General features: G+C 43.7%; 1 protein-coding gene across 2 annotated transcripts in view; it reads right to left on the bottom strand.

The window, feature by feature from the left end:
- Window positions 1–22,312, bottom strand: part of PRDM6 (PR/SET domain 6) — a 77,114-nt gene extending 54,802 nt beyond the window's left edge. The window contains exons 1-3 of one of the 2 annotated variants that reach the window (XM_086868327.1): window positions 21,789–22,312; window positions 20,601–21,128; window positions 11,219–11,526 (exon numbers count right to left, since the gene is read on the bottom strand). In XM_086868327.1, coding sequence (XP_086724453.1) covers window positions 11,219–11,526; window positions 20,601–21,120 — 828 coding nt within the window. In that variant the 5' untranslated portion in view covers window positions 21,121–21,128; window positions 21,789–22,312. Of the gene's footprint in view, window positions 1–11,218; window positions 11,527–20,600; window positions 21,129–21,497; window positions 21,593–21,788 lie in introns of those variants that run through there. The other variant, XM_086868328.1, reaches the window with a different exon arrangement.
- Between the last annotated feature and the right edge of the window lie 1,044 nt (window positions 22,313–23,356).

Here is a 23,356-nt window from a genome sequence, read left to right as displayed (position 1 = left end):
ACAGCTAGAATGGATGCTCTCAACAGGAAGCTTATGGTTAATTCTTCAAATAAATCCAATCACCATCAATACAGAAGGAAAATGCCAAAATGTTTGCTCCCTTTGTAGGAAGCCCTAATATAAAAGCATATCCTTCTTCACAAAAATCACAAGAATAATTTTTATGACAGATTTTTACAGTAACAAATAACAAAATAAATAAGAATTTTAATTTTAAAAATTTAAATAAAAATTAGAAAATAATAAAACAGAAGAAAGAAAAGTTAAATATTAGTAAAACACACAATGGTGGACCATATAGACACTAAGATTTCTATAATCATAAATTATTGCCAAGACAATGAATTTCCTTGTTTTAACTATCACCGTAGCCAGCTATTTTCTCTGCAGATGCTGCAGTAATGTTAAATTCCTGGTGTCTTTTTAAAACAGATGAATGAAAGCCAAATGTGGCAGAGAGAGGAGCATTTCTCCTAACCTGCCTGCCAACCAGTGTCTGGGCACACGACAGGAGCAGTGCTCTGCTGAGCTTCAGAAAGGACAGGAGGCACTGCACAAACCTCTCCAAAGTGGCTATCTTTGTTATTTCTAATTGTGATAGATAGCATCCTGAGTGGCATTGCTAACTATTTCTGATCATAAATACAGCCACTGCAACATGCAGGCCACGGGGTGTAAATGACTGGCGTAAAGTATAATATGTGGACCTGTGAGATTTCAGAGGAGATAAGTAACAATGTGGAAGAAATATAAATTAAGAATGAAGGATTAAGGAGAGTATGACTCTACCAAAGTCTTTAAAGTGATCCAAAATGACAGTTACTTTATCTTTGAATGAGAGACCATCTGATTTGGCTTGGCAGCAAGCTATGAAATTGCACACAAATTATCCTTTCAAAAGTAAAAGAAAAATCAGTTTCAGACAATGAGGTAAAACTTCTGCAGTGTTACTACCGCTGGGTCATGTCACTTTTGTGTTGTTTGGGCATGAAAATTAACATCATATTGAATAAACAAAAACTCACAAAGGTTAAGAAAAGAGACAGACAAATATGGTCTTTGGAGGAAAGGGAGGCTACAGACCTCAGCCTGACCTTCGGCCATCTTTTGTTGGGAATGACAGACCCCAAGGTCAAACAGCTACTCAGCCAGAGTTAGTCTGAGCCCACCCAGGCTTAGATACATAGCCTACCCTACTGCAGGCTATGTGGTGGGCTAGAGACACCCCTGAGCCCGGGCCCTCTGCTCAAAATTCACCAAGCGCCTAGACTGGGAGAGAATTAGCACCATCCAGGAGAAACAAGCAGAAAAGTTAATACTCCTAAAATGCAACCTTTCATTCCAAGTAACTTGAATGTGATCCTGGTTTGATCAGAGCAGAGAATGGAATTCAGATGAGGCAACACTGATGCAAAGATTTGATCGTATACTTGGTACCCATTCTTTTCCTATACATTTTCATGATTAACATGTGGTCTAAGGAAATGCCAATGTTCATCTTCATTTTGCTTATCTTTTTGATAAAATTTTATCAGAAACTGAGCTTTCTAAACTCTGACTTTTAAACATGCTGAAAGATATGCAGCAGATTGAACTCTATAGTGTTGGTCCATGAACAACAGAAGAGATTCAGCTGGGTGAAAAGCTTTGGTCCCCACACAGAAAGACCTCACATTTATCAGGAAGAAAAATGCCAGAATCAGGGCATGGTATCTAACAAAACACAGGCTTGGGTCCATGGAAAAAAGAGCACTGCTGAAAACACAGCTGAGGTCCCAGCTTGGTAGACTTCAATAACTGCCTCAAAGGGTTACAACAGCTTCAAGTGAAACTTCCAAATTTGTGTAACTTTTTGTTCATTTCTGTTAGAACTGGTCAAAACCAATCTGCAGTTTACACTTTTGGATGAAAACCACACTCTTTTTAAAATCAACTTCTTTTTTTTTTTTTTTCAGAATCCTATTTATTTTCTGTAAGTATTGTGATAATATTTTCGCATCAGTAAAAATGAAATGTATTTATGTTCATTAAATGTTAGTGTTTCTTCCTGAACTTTCTGAATGCATGCCATCTAATAATCCAACCAGTCTTCCTGCTCTGAGATGGCCAATGGCCCTCCCTAGATTATGGATGAGAATATTTTTTTCCTTCTTTTTTTTGTAACATTTGGGGTTTTTTCATCAAATGTCAAATCTCATAACATCTTCTCTGAAAGACAAATAATTTTTTTTTTGTGACAGAAAAATGTCATTTTTTTACTGCAGCTGTCACTGAAATATTGCTGGTCATGATAAGATGAACTAACACAAATCCAGGCAAAAATCTACAACCCTCTCTTCATCTCTCCAATTGGAAATTAAGATGCACTTTATTAAAAACTGATTATACAAAAAAAAAACACCAAAAAAGAAGAAAACAAACCAATTCTGAGTTCTCCTCATTTTGTCAAAGTGATTGAGTGTGTCTTTCATCTCCTTTTACTGGAGCAGTGGAAACATGGAGAGCATTCAAGACAGTTTAAAAGGACTAGGACTAGGACTAGGACTAGGACTAGGACTAGGACTAGGAATAGGAATAGGAATAGGAATAGGAATAGGAATAGGAATAGGAATAGGAATAGGAATAGGAATAGGAATAGGAACAGGTATAGATACAGTAAGAGATAATAAAAAGATTATCTAGAAAAGAGAATGTTTTTTAAAAAAGTATGTTTACTTAAATGGCTAGCTCTTTTTGCAAAATTTTGATCTAAAAGTGGTGCCAGTCACCAATCCATACAAAATTCCTTTCACAGATTGATAAAAACTAATATCCTGCTTTGCACAGTGAATGCTGATGTGGCAACAGGCAAAATAATGCATATGAAATATTTTAAAAGACAAAAAAAGTGACCAGTACAGAACTAGAAGATTAGGCTAGGTAAAAACTGTCAACCTTAGATTTGCTTATGTCGTATGTGTTTTAGATGACACGTCACTTAATGTAGGATTACTAGTTTAGGACTGTAATACTGACCTCTACTCTATTTGCAACTCCAGGACTCTGTTACAGGTGAATTTCCTATGCCCTCTATTTCATAGGGCATGGCAGTCATGATAAAACCACTTTTCTCCACTTTGTAGTTCCACAGATGAAACCAAAACATCTTTAGAAATACCCTCAGCTCAATAAACTTGCTTTCTCACATGCCAGTATGTCTCCACACAGAAAGTATCAGGTTGAATTACTGACAAAATACAGAACTGTTTATGTACACCTTGCTCAACCCAGGCAACTAGTATGCAATGTACTACAAACAACAAATTAATGAGCTACACATTTTTTACAAGATACAGAAGAAAAAAATATTTTTCTTTGTGTCTGATATTCATCTAACTAAACACAATGCACTACTACACATCCACTGGCAGTGCAATCCTCCTTTTGTCACAGCAAAAGCAAAGTGCTGTCTTTTGGTCTAATGAATGCATTTATACAAAGATCCCTTAACATTTACTGCAATATTGTTTCTGTATAGACAGCAGCAGACAATATGCAGGTGGCTCTGCCGAAGAGCTACTCACCTATCTTTGAAAAAAAGATTTAAGAACTGTGATTACACTGGTACTGTGTTATTCAGTCATGCGTGAAGACCTCCTTAAATCAAAGCTCCTAGTGACATCAGTGGCTATCAGTGTCTAGGCAAGGACTAACAACTGCAGGACATCAGTCCTGGAAACTCCTGATATGCATATGATACAAAATAGCTTTTTGCCAGCTATGACTGGACCTCGTGTACAGTTTGAAAAAAGAATGTCCTGAAATCACCTGCATTTTAAGATTTTTACCTTGCACATTGCTAATTTCCATGCAAGAAGAAAACACTGTGGTTTTGTGGTTGGTGGCTAGCATTTTGTGGCTTTATTGTATTTGTTTTAATATAGGAAAACTTCTAGGGCATATTTGCTTTATGACATAATTTCTTGATTGTGTCTTCCAGAAATAATTGACCCAAATCAAGTTACTGTACTCTATCTATTGGTTAATTAGAACTTTAAGATGCAACAAATAAAACATGTTATTGACTTTTAAATCCTCAATCAAATAAATATTTACAGCTGCAATTTGCCAAAATTATTTACCTTTCAATAACAGATCACAAAAAGTATATGTGCTACAGATTCAAGTGAATGCCTTGGATGTCAACAAACAAATTACGAACAGAAGGAAAAATAAGTGTTCCGGCTATCATTACAGACTATAAATAGCTAATGTGGTTCTACTTTAAAGATGTGTGGTCTTCTACATTAGTAGACTTTTTCAATGCATAATTGACCTTGAGATGGAGAATAACCTAGCAGTAGAGTGGCTTTTCTTTTAAAGAACAATGAGTATAGGTATTAGAGGATGTGCCTGTTGTCAATGATCATTGCTGAAATCTGCCTATACCACACTAGGACAATCAATTTTGTAAATGATTGCAATAATCAAGGAAATTGCCTAATTTATAAATCCTGGCATACAGCATTTTAATGGATTTCTACATTTTAATGCTGATGCTTTCAAAGCCAAATGAATTGTTGTCCAAGCTGTCACTACACAAAATGATAAAAACATTCAGTCTTGCGGGTAACTACATCTCATGGATATTCAGACCATCAGGTACATAATCACTCTTTAGTGAAACCTGTGATAGCTTCCAGTTACAAGCCAATTGCAAAAAAAGCCACAGTTTCCTTATGAAAAAAAACCTTCTGTGAACTGAGGACTAAAAGTAGTTAAGAATTACTGAAATAAGACACTGAAAACTTTCCTAGCGTCCTTTGGCCCGGTAAGACAGCCCACTGTTTTACCCCCTACTCTTTTTTTTTTTTCTATAGGGGAAAATCCACAATAATCTTATTTCTCTAACTAAAAAGCTGGTCTAGCAACTTTCTGACCGTGGATTCTGTCAGAGCAGACATTGTTCAAGCGGAAGGATAACAGATGCAGGACATGATGCCACGGCTATGGCTGGTGGGTAATTCTACCTAAACCACCCTCCAACTCACTCTCCACCCTCAAGCTGGTTCTGCAGACGTGGTCGTAGAGGCATTGCTATTCTCAGTTAAACCTTAAGCAATTGATTTCAGCCAATAGTGGGCTGGCAGTGCTTTACTTACTGCTCAATCTCACTAACCTGACATTTATGGTGTACTGATTGGCCTATGTCAGTGGTGGTGGTTGTAAATTCACTTTGAAAAGCTTTGTGTTAACAGCCTTCAACCAGGCTCCGAGACGAGTATGAGCAGGCAAGCTGACAATTGCTCGACCTCCTGCCCTTATTACAGTGAGTAAATCAGGCTTTGAGCCATTAGGCTGGAGCCCGAGGCCTACGCAAAAAGGATTGACATGACTAAAGGTCAACCTCTGTCACACATGTGTAACAATTTGGATAATGGAATTCTGTAACTTATCTGGAAAAAGTGCCAAGTGCGTGGAGGGAAGGTATAGCCTGGGCTGAATTTTCCAGCTTTTATGTTAAGGGCTTATTTAAAAGTCTACACTTTAAACTCCATGCGCATTTGATGCCACGGAAGCTGGGAGACCAAAATGCGCCTAGAGCAGTGGTTGAGGCAGTTCTGCAGAATATTGAGCATCACCACCACCTGGAAAAGCACATAGCACTGTTTCAGTCAGTCAAATCTATAATAAATACACTATAATAAATACATAAAGACATCAGGCCTGCAACACATTTTGGATACTTGTATAGGTCATTTAAGTATTGCCTTTATTTACACAGTTTTGAATGAAAAGTCAGCAGAATAATGGTATCATAAATTAATAGCAATTTCAGGCCTTACAAACTAGTCTCATCCAATAGTGGAAATTGCTTTTGTAATTAAGTAAATTAAAAGGTCAAATATTGCCATAACATTGGTGCCTAGTCAGCAACACAGAAAGGTAGTGGTCAAATAAGGACAGAATTGAGCTTTTATATTTATTTTTGTTTCACGTCAGTACTTTTGCATATTACATAATGAAATCTCCAAGGTGAGATTATGTGCCGTGGAAAAACAGATAGTCCCTGCATGATCTAGCAATTTAGAAAATATTTTTTTTACTGGGAATAGCGTGTGTCCAGACGCGTGCATGTTCCATGCAGTCCTCAAAATTCCTGTTTCAGTAACACTGTTAAAATTCTGGGGCTATATCCAATTCCAAACACCAAAGTTTATTCCAACTTCATTTTGTTCAATAGGAAGAGAACCTGTCCCCACACCAAATTGGATTTATTTTGTAGCACATGCGCTTAGGCATGCAATACATACGTTGTGTAGACAGAGAGAACATACCAAAAACATGGAGATACATGAAGATAATGCATGATAAAGTCTTGTGAAGGTCACAGGCCTTCCAAAACAAACATCAGGGTTTTGTTTGGCTTTTCGAAGAGCAAAAAATTATTAAATATAAAGCACCTTCTACATTTGGGATCACACTAACTTTTTATGGACCATAAGAAAGGAGTTTGTAACTGACAGAAGTTATCTGGGAAAATGTGCTAGCAAGTGATCCAGAAATACCAATGACAGAAGGCTGCTTTTTAGATGCTTAGCACAATTTTCTTACCGAGCTTACAGTTTAGCATGCTGCTGACCACAATATTAGTGATATGTTATCACAGCACAGGAACTTAAAATTCATGTAAAAATAAAGATTATTGGGCTTTTTCAGTGGAAAATAAATGCAAGGGTCATGCATCGCACAAAATGCTCAGAAATGGCAAAACAAGAAAATAACAGAATGGCTCCAGCTGTTACTCTTAATAACTTAAGATACAATAGTAAAGTAACTAAGGAGGCTTTTCAAGACAAAATTACTTGAATTTTATGAACATGACAAATTTGAAACAGAGCTGACAAGCAGTCTGGAATACTAGATGACAGATTGCTGAGAAACATAATTTTCACTTTAATAGAACGGCAGCATGTGCATAATTCTATCCCCCAGTGCTTTTCTGTAACAGCAAATTTAGTCCAAAACTGCAGCCCTGAGAATCTAAATATGAATCTATCACCATAACTGGAATGAGTGCTTCATTTGAAGGGTAAGGATTCTCTGTGCATATTAATTCGTTCAAAACCATCCAGTATTGCTGCATGGGCCCTGGCCAGCGTGCATCCCAAAAAAATGCCTGCTCTTGCTCCAGCAGAAGGCAAAGGCAATGTTTTCTTTTGCTTCAGTTGAGACACAAGAAGGACAAAGAGTACCCATATGGTACTTTATTAAGATTACATGTACACTTTCTTGTGCCAGTTAATTCAGGGAGGGGGGAGGGGGTGGGGGGGTAAAGGAAGCAAGAGGAGAGAGGGAATTTTTTAGGGGCAAAATCAGTGGCACAGGTTTAGCATTTTATATTTACTAATGAATACCCTGATAAACACATATATATACATATTATATATATAAAATTTTGCTCATCCCTGTGAAAAAAAAGTTGCATATGATAAAGCATTACTTCCAAAAATGCTAAGCTTCAATTAAGAAAAGTTGAAATGAAGTGAAATATTATATTTGACCTTCTTAGGCTGTTGCAAGATAAAAAAACAACTATTTGACCACTTATGAAAGAAAAAAAAAAGAGATAACAAACTCTTTATCAGGCACATGAAGAACAGGAAACTAATAAGACTATATCCTTTGATATGTCTGTCAAAAAAAGTTTTTTTCATCTAAGCTGCATCTGCAGGGGAAAAAGACAATTTACAAGTTAGCTGTTACCAGAATTCACATTTTAAACTTGGGAGCCTGAAAAATTTTGACTACTAAAATGTATGTACATTTAAACCTCAGTGTTCTATCCTAATAGAATTTAAGTGTATATCGTATACATTCCGTAAGTCTACTCTTATTAAATTTTGATGTTAAACAGAAAGGGAAAACCATGTGCAACTAGATTAATTTATCTCCAGGGAGTAAGGACACATTAATAATTGAGATAATGTTTTCATGTATGTTGGAATCGAGTGTGCCTTTCCACTTCTTTATTAGAAAACACATTAGCAGAAAATTATCTCATTCTCATCAGTAAGACCTAATTGCTAAAAAAGTCTCTGTTTCTTTGCAATAACAAAAGGATAATTCTCACTACTTCAAAAAAAAACCAAAAAAAAACTGGGATCAGAAACATTATCAAGCGCTGCTGGAATAAATGCCTGTATTACCAAAGGGAGTGTTTACTTAATACACCCAGTCCTGTTTTTGTTTTAAACAAATCAAAGTTTATTGTATTTTTATAAAATACAAGCAAACTCTGGTTATAGAAGTGGGCCAAAGGGGAAAAAAAAGGACTACAACTGAAATGACTAATATTTTTGGCTTTCTGAAAGACTGATCTTTCTGTAAGTTATAAAAAATTATCTTGGCTGATTGTGAGAGAACTCTGTAATTTCCCATGAACACCCATAGGTGTCAAGGCCTGTTGTGAGGTATTGGAATGGTATGTAATTTACTCCGAGTCGTTGTACATTATGCTGTGTGGATCACATACAAAGCAAACATCGAGTGCATAGTGGGAACACTTGTGCAGACAGGCTGAAGCATATTTCCATAGCATTGAACTATACATCAAATGCAATGCTTCTAATGTTTCCCACAACAAAGAGTATAAAAAAAAAAAAGCAACCAAAACAGCAACTACGCTTAAAAGTGTTTGCAATAGCCCCTCTGTTTGCCTGGTGTACGCAAAGAATTGCAAACTAAAACAAATATCTATCAACTTTACAGTGTTGAGAGTAAAATATTAAAATGCAATTTTTGGTACTAAAAACGTGAAATTCTCTCCATGAGGTCCATCAAGACCTAATGCTGAACAGCTGATCTGTAGACAGACTTGCATTTGCAGCTGTCTGGGAAAAACTGGTGGTAGATAATTGACTAAAGTCACAACTTTATAAAGGGACTATGATGAGACATTCCTTTATCATTTTTCCATGTAGACTAAGTGCATACAGACAATGGAGATATATACCGTCATTTGCTTTTATATATTTTCACAGATCAGGTTTTGTACACACACTTTCCAATTACTATCTTTTAATAAAGTTTTCTTTATTAAACATTGGTTTTCTGATAGATAAAGTATGTCAAATTGAAAGACAAAACTAATGAGAAACAGCAAAATTTTAGCTAGAGCTTAGAGTATGTGTTTCTTTGATAACAGTTTTTTGTCATTAACAGAAATAATTCAAGACCAAGAGCTGCCTAGCAATACATTATTAATAAATCAAACTGAATTCTTATTTTTAATATAATTCAATTAAAATACATGCATTCATTTTGCTAGTCAACAGGAAGTCTGTGTTGTGTGTTAGGAGCACAAGAATAATCCCACACAAAAAAACTCAGCTGATAACAACTTACGGCCTGAATCTTGTATATACAATACTACTGTCCTTTATTTCTTCCTTAATAGCTTTTTGGGTTTTGCTTTTGATTTTTTAAAAAAGCCCTAGCTTCCTTCATTGCCCCGGAACAGTTTTTAAGTTAACCTGAAATATGATTAAAAATTCTTGCTTTTTAAAAAAGATATTGTCAGGTTTTGCAACTTTACTTGCATAAAACATATTCATTTAAAAAATAAATTGATAATGTAAATATTTATGGAAAAATTATCTGACTCCATTTATTTTATCTAAATTTCAGGTTTTTTATGTAGTACATGGATCTGGCAATATCATTTTACTATTAGGTATTCTGTAAACTAGACTAATTAATAATTAATAATTAATAATTAATAATTAATAATTAATAATTAATAATTAATAATTAATAATTAATAATTAATAATTAATAATTACAGCCTTCTTAATAATTAGAGCCCCCAACATCATTATAAAGTGTTCCATAAAAATATTTGTTTGATAATATACCCCAAAGTACTGTAAGTATAATCACTGGACTTTGGTGGGAGCAGATTTAAATCCAAAATGTCAATATCTCCTGTACAAGAGAAATTCCAACTCCACTGGAGGCAGCAGCAAAATTCCCAGTCATTGCAATTCATCCAGTTCTACTGATCACATTCAGGTGTGATGTGAAATTGATCTTTTTAATGTGAAAATCTGCTTCTTGACACAATGATGTTTTTGAATAAGTACTTTGAGACAAAGACCCTGATGTGTAGTTTATTATTTGTTTACACCTAGGAAAGCATAGGAACACCTACTCTTCCGCACCCAGAAATATCTTTCAAAGATCTATTCACTTTCACTCTACACATAGTGAAGACAGCAAAACCACTCTGCATCTTCATAGATTCCTTATATTCTGAAGATTTGGATTTGGTCTAGATAAGCAAATACCATGGATCTATGGGCGTGTTTCTACTGACTGTTGCATCAATTTTGAGGCAAGCAGAGATTGAAGCTAGAGAGGACTAAGAAGAACTGAAAAATTACACCTTCCAGTACAAATTAAAGAAGAAATGAATGGCAAAAAGCTAGAAAGAGAGTAAGCGCTTTCTGACACACAAGGGTTATAGGTTTTCCCTAACAGTTATCACTGTTACCCTCTCTAAGACAGTGACAAATATTTTTTTAAATAAATCAAAACAAAACTACAACCTTGAGATGTCTGAAAGTGGCTTTTACAAAGTAAAAGTAAAAATGTACTGGAAACCTCATCGGGGGAATGCACGGTAGGTACAGGACCAGAGCTGAACTAAACTGAACAAGCACTATGTCCTTCACTCTGCAAAGGGTCAGGCTGTAGAATAGGGTCCTGGGTTTGTTTCAGCAGATTTCTTGGATTGTCTGGGGGCCACAGCAACGATGCAGCACTCCATCTCAACCCACATCTGCTGCTCTAACATGATGCAGCTAGTGCTGTGACCTGAGACCTCCACCAGCTCTTGTAACTCAGGTCAAAATACAGAAAGCACTGGGTGTTGTAAAAGCTTCAGACTTCTCTGATCAAGCCTCTCTACTACACATTACAGCACCTGCAACAGTCAGCTCTTCTTTTGCACACCAGCTGGGGCTCTGTGCTGTCCACTGGTTTTCTGGCTACCTTTATCATAGCAAGGCTTTTGCTTGCACTGGCTACATTTTCAAACCTGCTTACTCGGTTTATTTGAATTCTGGATTTGTTAGCTTATTTTCATGGCTAATTTTGGTGCTAGTACTGCATACAATCACTCCATGTTTGCTTCAAAAAGATCAAATTTAACAAGGAAGGAAAGATTATAACTTACTTCCCAGAGATGTTGAGTGTTCCTGATGGCACCTGCTTGAACCTTCTCTGGCAAGAGCAAGATTCCCTGGAAGGGCCCAATCCAGGTGCCCTGCTGGATCCGTTGTGCGGCACAAATGCCATAGGCCAGGCCAGGCACTGTGCTGGTGCACAGACACACTTCCCGGGGCAGGTCCCGGAGCCACTCCGGGATCTCTGGCGGAGGGGCTGCCGCGGCCGCGCTGCTGGTGCCCACCAGCCGGCGCAGGGAGTGCAGGGGCCCGTGCATAGGGCACTCTCCGTTGCGGTTATCAGCACACATGTCACATCCTGAGGGACAAAGAGGGAAAAACACCATCAGTGTGGTGCTGCTGGCCTCCACCATCACCACTCCCACTGGCCATATCACGCAGATCCCTGCGCTTGCGCTGCCATTCCATGGCAGGACTCACACGCACCGTGCCCTTTTGTGTCTTGCTTAGGCTGGTTTCCCAGATCTCACCAAAGCCCTAAATAAGAAATTCCAAAGGCTGAGCAGAAACCCTGCAGACAATTTGCAAGCCTGGTGTATTCACAAACCTGCCAAGATTCATTTACTTTAACAATGTTTTTAAAGATGAATTTTTTGACTAATATAAATAGCCCGGTTAAACCATCCCAGCGTGTTTAAGTGAGACATTTTAAAACAGAGTCATAGTGCCTTACAAGTCCCTCTCAACTGCCTTACCACAGCTCAGCCCAAGGGCTTAATTGGAACAAGATTTAATTTAATCCTTATTTTAAATGAACGTTCACTCTGCTTTTTACATTAACATGTGTGTGTGCATGCCTGTCTGTTCGGAAAATAAAATAAATAAACCAGAACCTCATGAGTGACAAACTGGAGCCTGCATGCACATTTACTTTCCTAAAGACAAATCTAAGCTTAAAACTGAAATTATGCAGCAAATATTACTGGTTCCTAGCACACATCTGAGGTTTTATTTATTGAATTAGACTGCATGTTCTTTGGCTGTGACATGTAACTGAAGCTAGGCAAAAAACCCAAAACAGCCTATCTGAGTTTGTGAGCAATTCCTGTGAAAAAGATCAGTTGTAAAACTGTTAATTTCCCTAACTGTGGAAATTAACAGAAATGAATGATGTGTCTCTATTTTGGGAAGATCCTACCATGACTTTTCTTTCCTGAGCAAAGAAAAATTTGGTAAAATATTTCCACTGCACACTATTCCACACACCACAAATGTACATCTTCCAGGAAAATGTTTCATGTTCAAGAAATTAATTTCTCTGGAGATATGCTGAGTTAACATAACAATGAATCTCTTGAAATAAGTTGCCATCTTCTTTACATTTCATTTTTGTAGCACAATAAAGGTTTCCATATAAACTTATTCCAGAAATACAAAGAAAAACCAATAATTATGGCATAGTATTCTTGTAGCAAGTCCTGCATCTTTCCCCTAATAATTTTATATACCACTCCTTATGAAAACAGAGCACGGCATTCACTACAGAAGCAGGAGTTTCTTGGTCTTTGCCACAGACTTAGACTAGACTGCCTGCAACCACAGTTTCAGTCCTCAGGGGCCCTGACTCAGAGGTTCTTCTTTCCAAAGTGGATGTACAGTGTATTAAGTAGGCCTCTTTCCTACAGATCCTTCAAAGGAAAACCCTGCCCTTACTTCAGCAAAAGCTTCTGAAGGACTATAAGGGATGTATCTTCGAATTACGGCTTCTACGTGTATTCCCCGGTTTTAGGCACGCTACATAAACACCCTTTTGTGTCATCCTCTTCTGAATTTTAGCATAAAAAAGTGCCGCGTTCAGCAACAGGAAATTATTACAAAGTTACACGTGGAATCTAATTTCGCTCAAGATCATTAAACCTTTGGGTCTTGCAGAAAACTCATGTCTCCAGCCGGTGCTCGTCAGTTCAAGTCCCCTACCCGCAGCCTCGGTAGCAGATCTCAGGAGAGAGCGAGGAGCCGAGCCCCGAGCTGTGCATTTCTCTGGCCCTGCAGAAGGGCTGGATGTGAAACCCGCCCCAAGGCATCCATCCCTAGCGGCTCCGGGCAGGAGGCAGGAGGCAGGAGGCAGAGGAGAGCCGGCCGGCACGGCAGGACAAAGCCACCTAGTGGGGACCGCGCCTCCGTCGGCAAAAGCCTGGCTTGGGCTGGGGGTGCAACCCCGCCTTGTCTTAACTACATCATCCCTGCCGCAAAGCGACTTGTCTTGGGCTAAACCGCAACTGCAGAGGAGTTTTGCTCTCTCAGCCACGTCAGTCAGAGGTGGATGGAGGATGGGATTTGCAGGACCCCAAGGAAGATATGTCTGGCGAGTCCTAAAAGGAGATTATTACTCAGCAGATATTCCTACAACCATTCTGAGACATGATGAATAAAAGGCATCAACTGTATGCTGGGGGTTGGGGAGGGCTGTTGGGGATTTTATTATTATTATTATTTCCACAGCTAGTTTGGAAAGTGAGGTATCACCACAGCATCTTCTCTTCCCTTTCCTCTTCAAAACCAGCCATCAAGAAACCCTGTGGTTTTGGCGTATTCAAAGATGTTAGGGGCAGCACTGCGGTTTGGCACCGGAGGTCAGATAGGAAAGGATCCCAAATAAGAAAAAGGAAGAAAAAACCCAAACAACAAAAAAAACAAACCCACAATCTGAAACAGTTTGGCATGTGATACACTCCAAACAGATTATGGCTGAACTCTGTGATCTACTGTTGGACTTGATGACTTCACAGATCTTTTCCAACACAAATTGTCCTATGATTCAATGAAATCTGGCATCAACCCATGCAAGCTAGAAAGAAAACATCTTACAGGAAAACTGAGAGCTTAGAGGAATTATGTCTAACCATGATGTCAGTTAGCACCCAGGGTAGGCCCTTGAATTCTAATTGTTTGAACAGCTTTAATATTTTCTAGATGTGTATCTCTCCTCACAATTAGCTGGTTACAATGAATTTCTTAGAGAAACTGTATCTCTGGAGAAATTTACATTAAACATGCTAAAGTACCTTCTTGACTCCTGTCAGACAATTTCAGCATCAAGTTCCTGCATCATACCACCAGATATACATAACTTTTCATGCACAAAAATTTTAGTACCTGACTAGAACAATAATTTCCTTACTTCATTCTGGCAAAATGTGTGCATGAATGCGGGTTAAACATTTTATTTCTACATTTCCAAGAAAAAGAAACTAAGAAATTGTCAAGGAGTATAAACAAACCCTGTGTCACTGTCATTTATCCTTACAGAAAGTCACACATGGTGATATTTATTTTCCACTGTCCAAAAACAGTGGTAATGTCTTAATGCTTGGCAGTCACAGTATCTGATCCCCTGCTGTGTTCCTTTCCCTTTGTCCTGCCAAAGCTGAAAATTTGGAAAATGGAACATCTTTTGAAACTGTTTTGGCTAATGGCTTGTTGATGAGGAGGAAGGAATCTGTCTTTAATACTAAGCAGTACTGATATTCTTCTCAGTTCCATGCTTTATACGTTTAGCTTCAGTTGTTATGTAATTGTACAAATAAAACCTTAAAGAATTCTCATAAATGCTATAAGGAATGGAAGCCACCCTGGATATATTTTACCATGCCTGGAGTAAAAAGGCTACTGTGCATCTTTTCTTCTTCTGTGACTAACTTTCGTGTAATTCCATTTAAGGACCGTCACTGTAGGCCGTGTATTCCTTTGCCTCAGAGGACAAGGGAAGGATTTCCTTCATATCAGATTGGGGAAAAAAAAAATCAAGAAATCCAAGACTTGCACACTACCCTGCCTCACAGCAGGATCAACATCATCATCTCGGCTGAACTCTGAATACCGAAAATAGTGCAGAGCACAATGTGTCACACTGCACCAATCTGCTTAATAAGACATGGAAAAGAAATGGGGGGTTGAGAGGGAGAGTGTTGTGGCCCACTGACGCATCACCCGAGTCTCCAAACTGGGTGGTGGCCATTATGACCCACAGTGGTGTGGGGAGTTCACATGAAAGGGATGCCATGCAAGTGTGAACTTCCCAGAGCATGGCCACACAGGGTGATGAGGAGAGGTATACTCTGCTCTTCCTCCAGTTTTGGCCTCAGAAAGCAGCTGAGTGTGAGTACAGTGCTTCACTGAGAACAGTTGAAATGGACAATTCCACTGTCTGTAATAGCATCAGTCAAGCCCCAAATCAAGTCAAGAAGAAGGAAGAAATGTGAGAAAATTGGAGGACTTGCTGAAAATGGGAAGGAAATAAAGGACTGCAGCCAGAGCAGACTGTGCCTTGATAAAATCTAGAGATGTAGAAGGTAAAATCGGTGGGAATACTCCACTGTATCGCAGGCCCAGATACAGCCAAACACTTTGGAAGGAGATCAGTTTCTTACTTTATACCTTCAGATTCTATAGATAAGAAGGATTAAGGAAAGGAAGATGCAAGAAAAAGAAAATTAAAGGATTTCCTAGTGGAGCTGTTTGGCATGGTTTTTATGGAAGGACTGCAATATGTTACTGTTTATGTGCCTCCAGAAAAATGAACACAATGTAATGCCAATACTATAACTCTGCGTGAATACAGTTAAAAGTACTAAACCTAAGCGAAAGGACATACCATTGCCCCCAAAATGTAATTTTAAACATGCACCAACATAAATACTGCACTACTACTGCACGCTTTAAAGCAAATCTGAAAGGAAAAGCCTTTTGTCAGTGAAAACTAGGGTTTAACACAGTGTTTTTACCAGCAAACCAGCTGTAACAATAAATGAAAGAAGTACATTTTTTCCTCGGCAATAACATGCTTCAAAGGTGCAGTTAGACTGGATACCTGCAGTTTGCTGGTATTAAAGAAGGGTGGCCTCTGACCCTCTGCTTCATAATTCACCACAAGCATGCAGGTATCCAGTGTAAGTGGCCATCATTTCACATGGTATTACTCACTTGCGAGTATAAATCACTACGGCTGGCCCTGTATCCCTGTCTGGGCCCGGGTACCCAGCTAAGCAGGAGGGAGGGTGGGAAGAGACAGTACCCTTTCATTTCCTGAGGGCTGGAGCTTTCCAGGGAAGCACTGCCTCCCTCCAGTTTCCTCATAGATGAGCTGGTATCTACCTCCGTTCACCAAATTATTGGCAGTTTCTTTCAGACTGCCTCACTGGAGGCAGACTTTCCGGGGGACGAAACACAGATGCACTTTCCCGTCGGGTGCCCGCTTTTAATTTACTTTCTCATTCTAAATACTCTTTGCAGAGCGCGGGTCCAAGCTCAGCCCGCTGACCCAAGGCTGTCCCCGGCTCCCGGACGCTGGAGCCCGTCTCTGGCAGGGCTTGCAGCCGCTGGCAGTCCCTCGCCGTTCCCCCGCGGTGCCGGGGAGGCGAGCGGAGCCCGGCCGGCGGCACCGGGCAGGAGCTGCCCCGCGGCCCGTGACTCCGGCCGGGGCGCAGGCACACCCCGCCACAGCTCCTCCGCCCAACCTGCTGTTGGAGAGCACGCCTGGGCGCCCCGAAGTGGGTCAGGGGGCCCGCCCCGCCTGCAGAGAAGCTTTCGGGTTGTTTTTAAGAGGCGAGCGGGGGGGCGGGTTGAGGGAGGTGGGTTTGATTTTCCCTGTCTTCTACTGTAGGTATGAATGAATTAAATTTCCGTGTCAGGTATGAGAAGGGTAGGAGAATATTGTGTGTAGATAAACCTTGCCACCCTCTGCCCCTGAGAGACCCCCATATACAATGTAGAGATGATGAATAGGCGCTAGGAGAGGAGATCGAAGTTCAGTCCGCACCGGCTCCACTCTCTCCTACAAAACTATAGGGCAATTAATTGTGGCTTGTCCCCTCATCCTTCATCTCCTGGTGGCACATATCGATGGAGATTACTGCTGATGGACCATTTTATCACCCTAAATAAACAGTCACCACCTCCCTAACCTCAATCTAATGTATGGCTATCTGCTATGTTTAAGGGTGCCGGGTAACTAATGATGTAAAATAGCTAAATCATACAGGTTACCAGCAGTCCAGAGGGAAAAAAAAAAAAAAAAAAAAAAAAAAAAAAAAAGTCAGAATATTTTCCACACCGATCCACTTCACAGCATGTTATATATACACTGTCTCCCCATAAATTGAATGTGCAAAGTGCTTGGTCGCGTGACACTTCAGTTTTACACAGCGTATTTATTACAGTGGCAGGTCGGTGCTTTCTGGTGGAGGTGGAGGAGTCTCAGAGTTCTCAGTGCGGAAGCGTCTCCCAAGAAGCAAGGGGCAAGCCTCCAAGGGAACAAGCCGGTCCCACAGCCCCCGGACTCACCCTAGATCTCCTCCTGGCCGCCCGAGCGCCCCTCCCCCAGCGCCCAGAAATACCCTTGTCCTTCCAGATTCAAGGCTGGGAAGCAAACGGTCCCCAGCCGCCTGACACATTATCAGGGCTTTAACATAATCCCCTTTACTTCCCTGGGAGTAAAGACTGCTGGGCTCTAATTAGGGTTTTGTCTCTTGATTGCTTTTTTTATTATTATTTTTCCCTAGCTAACCCCCTTTCAATTTAAAACAATTACATACAGACGCTTAACCCACAGCTCCTAGGCGGCCCTCGCCCCCCTCCCTCGCCCAAGACCGTGCCATATCCATTGATATTTGACGATCAAGGCGTGCGTCTACTGGGAACCCGCCGCCCATCCATCTTCCCGCGGCGGCCGCCCGGCGCCGGGCCGGGTGTTGGGGAGCGGGGCCGGGCCGGGACAGCCTCGGCAGCCGGTCGGGCTCCCCCAGCGGGCCCGGCCACCGCCCCTGCCCCTGCGCCGTCCCGCAGAGCGGCCGGGGCGTACGCGAAGTCCGCCGGCGCCTCTCCAGAGCGTGTGGGACCTGCCGGGGAACGGGGACACGCGGGGTGCCCCGGAGAATAAGGGGATGCTCGGAATGGAGAGAGGGTGGTGTCTGGGAAAGTAGGTGAGACGGGGCACTCGCTCGGTTGGTGGAGGAGGTACAGCTAAGATTAGAGCCCGAGAAGTAGACGGAGGCCTGCTGGGCCGGACAGAGGAGCAGATCGACGCCCCCGCTCCGGGGAGGGGATTAGTCCCTCCGGTCTCGGAGTCTCGGTGAAGCTGTTCGGAGATGGAGCTGCAGCAAGCAAGTACAACTCAAACTAAAGTAGACGGCGCCTCATCCTACCCACAGCCCCCACCTCTTTCCCCTCAGCCGGGCAGAGAGGGTGGGAGCGATGCGAGACGGGGGGTGAAGGTGGGAGTCAAGGCGGCTGGAGATCCCGCCTGCCCACGGACCGCCAGCGTGACCCCGGCGGCGCTCGGGGAGCCGCGGAGGGGCAGCCAGGCCCGTGCCCTGCAGCTGGTTCCCGTGATCGTACGAGCGCTTGGAGTGCGTGGCACGGCACAGTTGCGGCACTCCTTCAATTTACGGTTTACTTTTTTCTTTATTTTTTTTTTTTTTTTAAGCACGGGTTGCCCAAAGCAACTGCGCTTGGTCCCGGAAGACCGAAACACTCCCGTTGAAATTTTCGCTCAGAGGCAACTAATAACCGCTGGAGCGAAAGCCGCCCAGTAAACAAGTAAATTATAAGAATGTTTAGATCTAACTGAAGAAAAACAAACAAACAAACAAACCAAAAAAAAAAAGCGAGATGGCGCTGGCTGCCCCCTGACCGTCCTTCCGACGGCGACGGCTGCCCCGTCAGAGCCGGACGCGATTAACAACCCTCCCTTCCGCAATCGACCCGTTTTCTTTCCCGAATCCACCTTTAATATCGCGCTCGGGAAGAAATTATTCAGTCTTCGCCTCCGACTCTGCGGGGTGCTGTTATTCCACTCACTCCTTAAAAATGTTCCCCCCCTAAACCGCTTTTTAGTATTCCAGTCTCCTTTTAAGACCTTTGCTCTTTAGATTTACAGAGCGGCTCCGAGAAGCAAAACATGTATTGTCTGAACGGTTCGGTTGTCCATTAGAAGTGCATTTCGGATTCCATTTTCTGCATGCAATTTATAAGATCGCGTTTTCTTCACCCGAAAACACAAAATACACGGACAGGTTTCACTACAGGGTAAAACTAAGCATGAGGAGGTCGCTCAAAATAAAGTCGACATCCAATACAGAAAGCTCAGCAATGGTAAGAAGGCGGGAAAAATCTCCACCAAACTCCTACTCAACTTTTCTCCCGCACATATGCACAGCGCTGAAGACTGTGCTAGCATCCACGCAGTTTAATTAATACATTACAGGGTGTCATGGAAACTTTCAGAGCAAGCTCCTCGTCTGAAATTTAATTAAACGAATCTGCGTTGTGCCTGGGCATGTGTTTCAGGATTGCTGGTTTGGGGTATCGTTTGTCTGTTCGACAGCCTTCTTTAAACAGACATCTGGGGAGTGGTGGTTGAGAAGGACAACAAAAATAAAGAGACTTAAGAAACCTTAGTATATAAGGGAGTATGTGGGGGGGGGAAATAAAGTCCATGGGCCAGAGCCATGTATTTTAAGAGGATCAGATCCGTGTGCTCTGAAATGTTAATTATAAAACTGATAAACTAATGGGAGTTCATATAGTTCTTTTCATCCCGTCAATGTCTTCGGGTGCATCATATTGATAGATACAGGGGGAAAAAACGGCAGAACCAGTTTCTAAAATTACAAACCGCTCATCCATACAGATGTTTAATAATAGCGGTGCCCCCTCTCACCCCAAAGAAACCCGCCCCAACTGTATAAGTTGCAACAGGTATAAACTCTTTATAATCACCAAGTCCTAAATTAATTCTGACACTCAAGCAGACATTTCCTCTAGAAAATCGCTTTTTCTCTTTAAACGACCATGTAATGCTTTTCCGTAGGGGCGAAAACAAAAACCAGCGAGGTGTTAAAGAGGTCTGAAAGGAAACGATACTCCGAGATAAGAAAGAGGGAAACTTTGCCCTAGACCATCTGATGAAAACTGCAACTTTTCCCCTGCTCGGAGGAGTACTTGATTTCTGGGTATTCAGCGAAGCCTGAGCTTTCCAGGCAGAAATGGAGTGGGACATACAAGGCGAAAAAGGACCAGCTTTGTAGCTAGTTTGTACCTGAACCTCTGCTGAATCCATTTTCCTAATCAGCCTTCTGAAAGAAACCTACCCCCACCACATCCTTTCCGGTGAAGCGTGCCTTCCAGGAAAGGACCTGGGTTTCAGACAAGGAGAACTGCTACAGAAGATTTGCCGCCCTGAAAATTTCCTGAAACAACTGGTAACAACGCAAAAACTAAAGGGAGGGAAGGGAGAGACGGAGGATGCTCCTCGTGGAGTGAGAGCGGTGCAGGCACCAACCGCGGTCCCCCAGCCTGGAGCGTTCCCGGGCTGGCCCCGTGCGCGGAGGAGGGTGAGGGGTTGAGGAGTGCGAGAAGGGGCACGATACGTACGGTTGTTGGGGTCACTGGTGTGCTGGTTCAGGGGGATGATCTCCATGCGCTGCTGCCCGTACAGGTAGTAGTCCAGCTCCTCGGCCGTGCAGCGATAGCGGGCGGCGCCACGGTCGCCGCATTTGCCGCTGCCGGCTCCGCACAAATCCTTGCCCTGCAGGGAAGCGGGCGCTCCCCCGGCCGGGAGCTCCGAGCTCTGCAGCGGGCCGAAGACCGGGAGCTGGGTCACAGGCAGGGAGGTCAGACCAGCCAGAGAAGCGGCCGCGGCAGCAACGCAGGACGAGGTGGAGGAGGAAGACGGAGTGGACGAGGAAGAGGAGGAGGAGGCGGAGGAGAGGGAGGTCGGGCGCTGGCGGAGGCTGTCAGCCGGGGGCTCGGCTCTCTCGGGTGGCTGGAGCTGGGCGAGGGGCCCGCTGCTTTTGAGCTGGCTGCTCTGCGGGAAAAGCTGCTGCCAGTGCTGCAGATAGGCGGGATCCACCTTCAGGAACGCGGATCCGCCGGGGTCTCCGGGCTTCAGCATCTCTCTGCCTGCGGAGCGGGGAGGAAGGGGACAGAAGCCGTGAGACCCCCGCCCCGCCCCGGCAGGGCCGCCCCGACTCCGCGGTGGGACCCACGCTCGGACACACCGGGCCAAGCGTGGGCTCTGCGCCCGCGGCTGTGCGGGATCGGCGGCGGGACCGTGCCCCCGTCGCTTCCCCTGCCCCTGGCCAGGCTCGTCAGGAGAAAACCTCGTCCCGAAAAGCCCAAGAACGAGAAACGTGGTGGTCGTGGCGACAAGGCTGTCCCCCGGTGTCGGCCCCAGAGCACGGGCAGGACGCGGGCGATGGCGGACAGCCCCTCACGCCGGCCCGCGGCCGGAGAGCCTCCCCCCGCCGCCCCGCAGGGCTCACAGCTCACCACGTCCCCGGTGCACGCACTGTCTTCCCTTTTCACTCCTTTCCCTCTCTCCGCGGAAGCAATCGACTCTCCGCTGACAACAGGGAGGAGGAGGAGGAGGAGGAGGCGGAGGAAAGTTCAGTCACACGCACACACGCGCGGGTCTCTCCTCTCTTCTCCTCTCCGGCCGCTGCTGTTTTCCACTCGGGCGTTCACAGGCGGGGGGCGCGGGCCGGCAGTGCCCTGCCCCCCGGTGAAGGTGCCCCGCTGCGCCGGACAAGTCGGAGAGGCCCCGGCCCGGGTCTGCCTTACCTGAGCGGGCTGAGCGCTGCTGCGCGGGCGGCGTGCAGAGGTGTCGGCTGCCCCAGGAGCCTTCCAGCCGGGCAACGGCCAGGAGCAAAGACTTCTCTGGTCTTTGTCCACGCGGGAGCGGGGTGATCCTCCTCTAGTTGCCGGGGACCGGCGGGCCGGCTAGCTGCGAGCCGCCGGGCTCCCTCTGCTGTGGCTGCGCATCGCAGTCGCGGCCGGGCGCTCGGCTCGGCTCTGGCAGGCTCTGGGTGAGACACGTGGGTTTTACGACAGCGCAAAATACAAGTGTGTGTGGTGTGTACGAGAAGGAGGGGAGGGATCGGGAAGTTACCAGCAAGTCTGGATGCAGAGCTCTTTTTTTGGCAACTTCCCCCACTTTGTTCCTTGCTCAACTTTTAAAGGTGCCCCTTTCTACCCTTCCCTCCTCCTCTCCCTCCCACCCACCAGCCTTCTACCTCTCTCTCTCTCTCTCTCTCTCTCTCTCTCTCTCTCTCTCTCTCTCTCCAGTTTCCCTCCCTCTCTTTCTCTCTCCCTCTTTTCTCCCCCGAAAAGAGCTGGGCTTTTGGCTTTTCCTTTGACGGAGGGGAGCGGTGGTCCGGCGCTCTCCCGAGCGGGATCCGCGCAGCTGCGCCGACCCCAGAGCCGAGCTGCTGGAGCTCCGGACCCCGCCTCGCACACAGTCAGCCTCCCGCTAACCGTGCTCTTGTCTCACTTACTTTTTGCCTCTCGGGGGTTAGGGTGGATTTTAGACACTTACCCGACCTGTCCTGACACTGCCTCAGGTAGTTCTCTTAAGATGTATCCTGAATGACATGCCTTCCTTCCCCCTCGGCTACCTGAGACCAGTCCCAGCACAGAGGAGGGAACCCACCGCCCCAGAGTTTCTCCTTCCTCAGAGCTCGCATCCTCGAGCACTAGCACGCCTCACTTCTGCTCTTTGTGCTCGGTTACGGCGTACTGCAAGAAGTATGCCAGAGGGAGATGCAACCTGTGGCGAGAAACTTCTCATCTCTAGTGACTTTTCGTCCCCACTCTGCTTAGAAATTTGCGTTTCCCGCCCCGCTGCTCAGTTGTTGAGCTCACGTATCAGTGAGTATTTAAAAGGTTTGGGGCTTTTTTTTTCAGTTTCTTTCCTACACCGTATGAAAACCCAGACGAGAACTATAATCTCTTAGGAATATCGCACGTACGTGGTACGCCTTGCATTATTAGGACAAAATGCACTAACTTTACCTTACCAAAACATCTCTCTAGTGTCAGAAGAGCCCTCGTAGACAGGTGTTATGCTGACACCGAATGCACAATTGCCTACAAACATAACGTGTGAGCGTGTAAAATGTTTTCACCATTCTCCCCACACCGTTTCTAGTTTGTTTCTTTCCCACCCTTCATTCTCTCAGAGCCTGGGAAAGCTGCTGCTGTTTAGACTTTGTCTGTGTCTAAGGCAGGACATTTTAACACAAATTTGAACAGGGCTGGGGCAAAAATTGTTTTGACTGGAGTCATTTTGACAAGGTCATCCGTCATCTGCTGTATAGATTGATAACACCTAAATTAAAGGCAAACAGGAG

The sequence above is a fragment of the Cyanistes caeruleus genome, chromosome Z (genome assembly GCF_971803275.1).
Source record: "Cyanistes caeruleus chromosome Z, bCyaCae1.hap1.1, whole genome shotgun sequence".
NCBI lineage: Eukaryota > Metazoa > Chordata > Aves > Passeriformes > Paridae > Cyanistes > Cyanistes caeruleus.
Note: the sequence above shows the minus strand (reverse complement) of the source record. Positions and strands in the feature narration are given on the sequence as shown.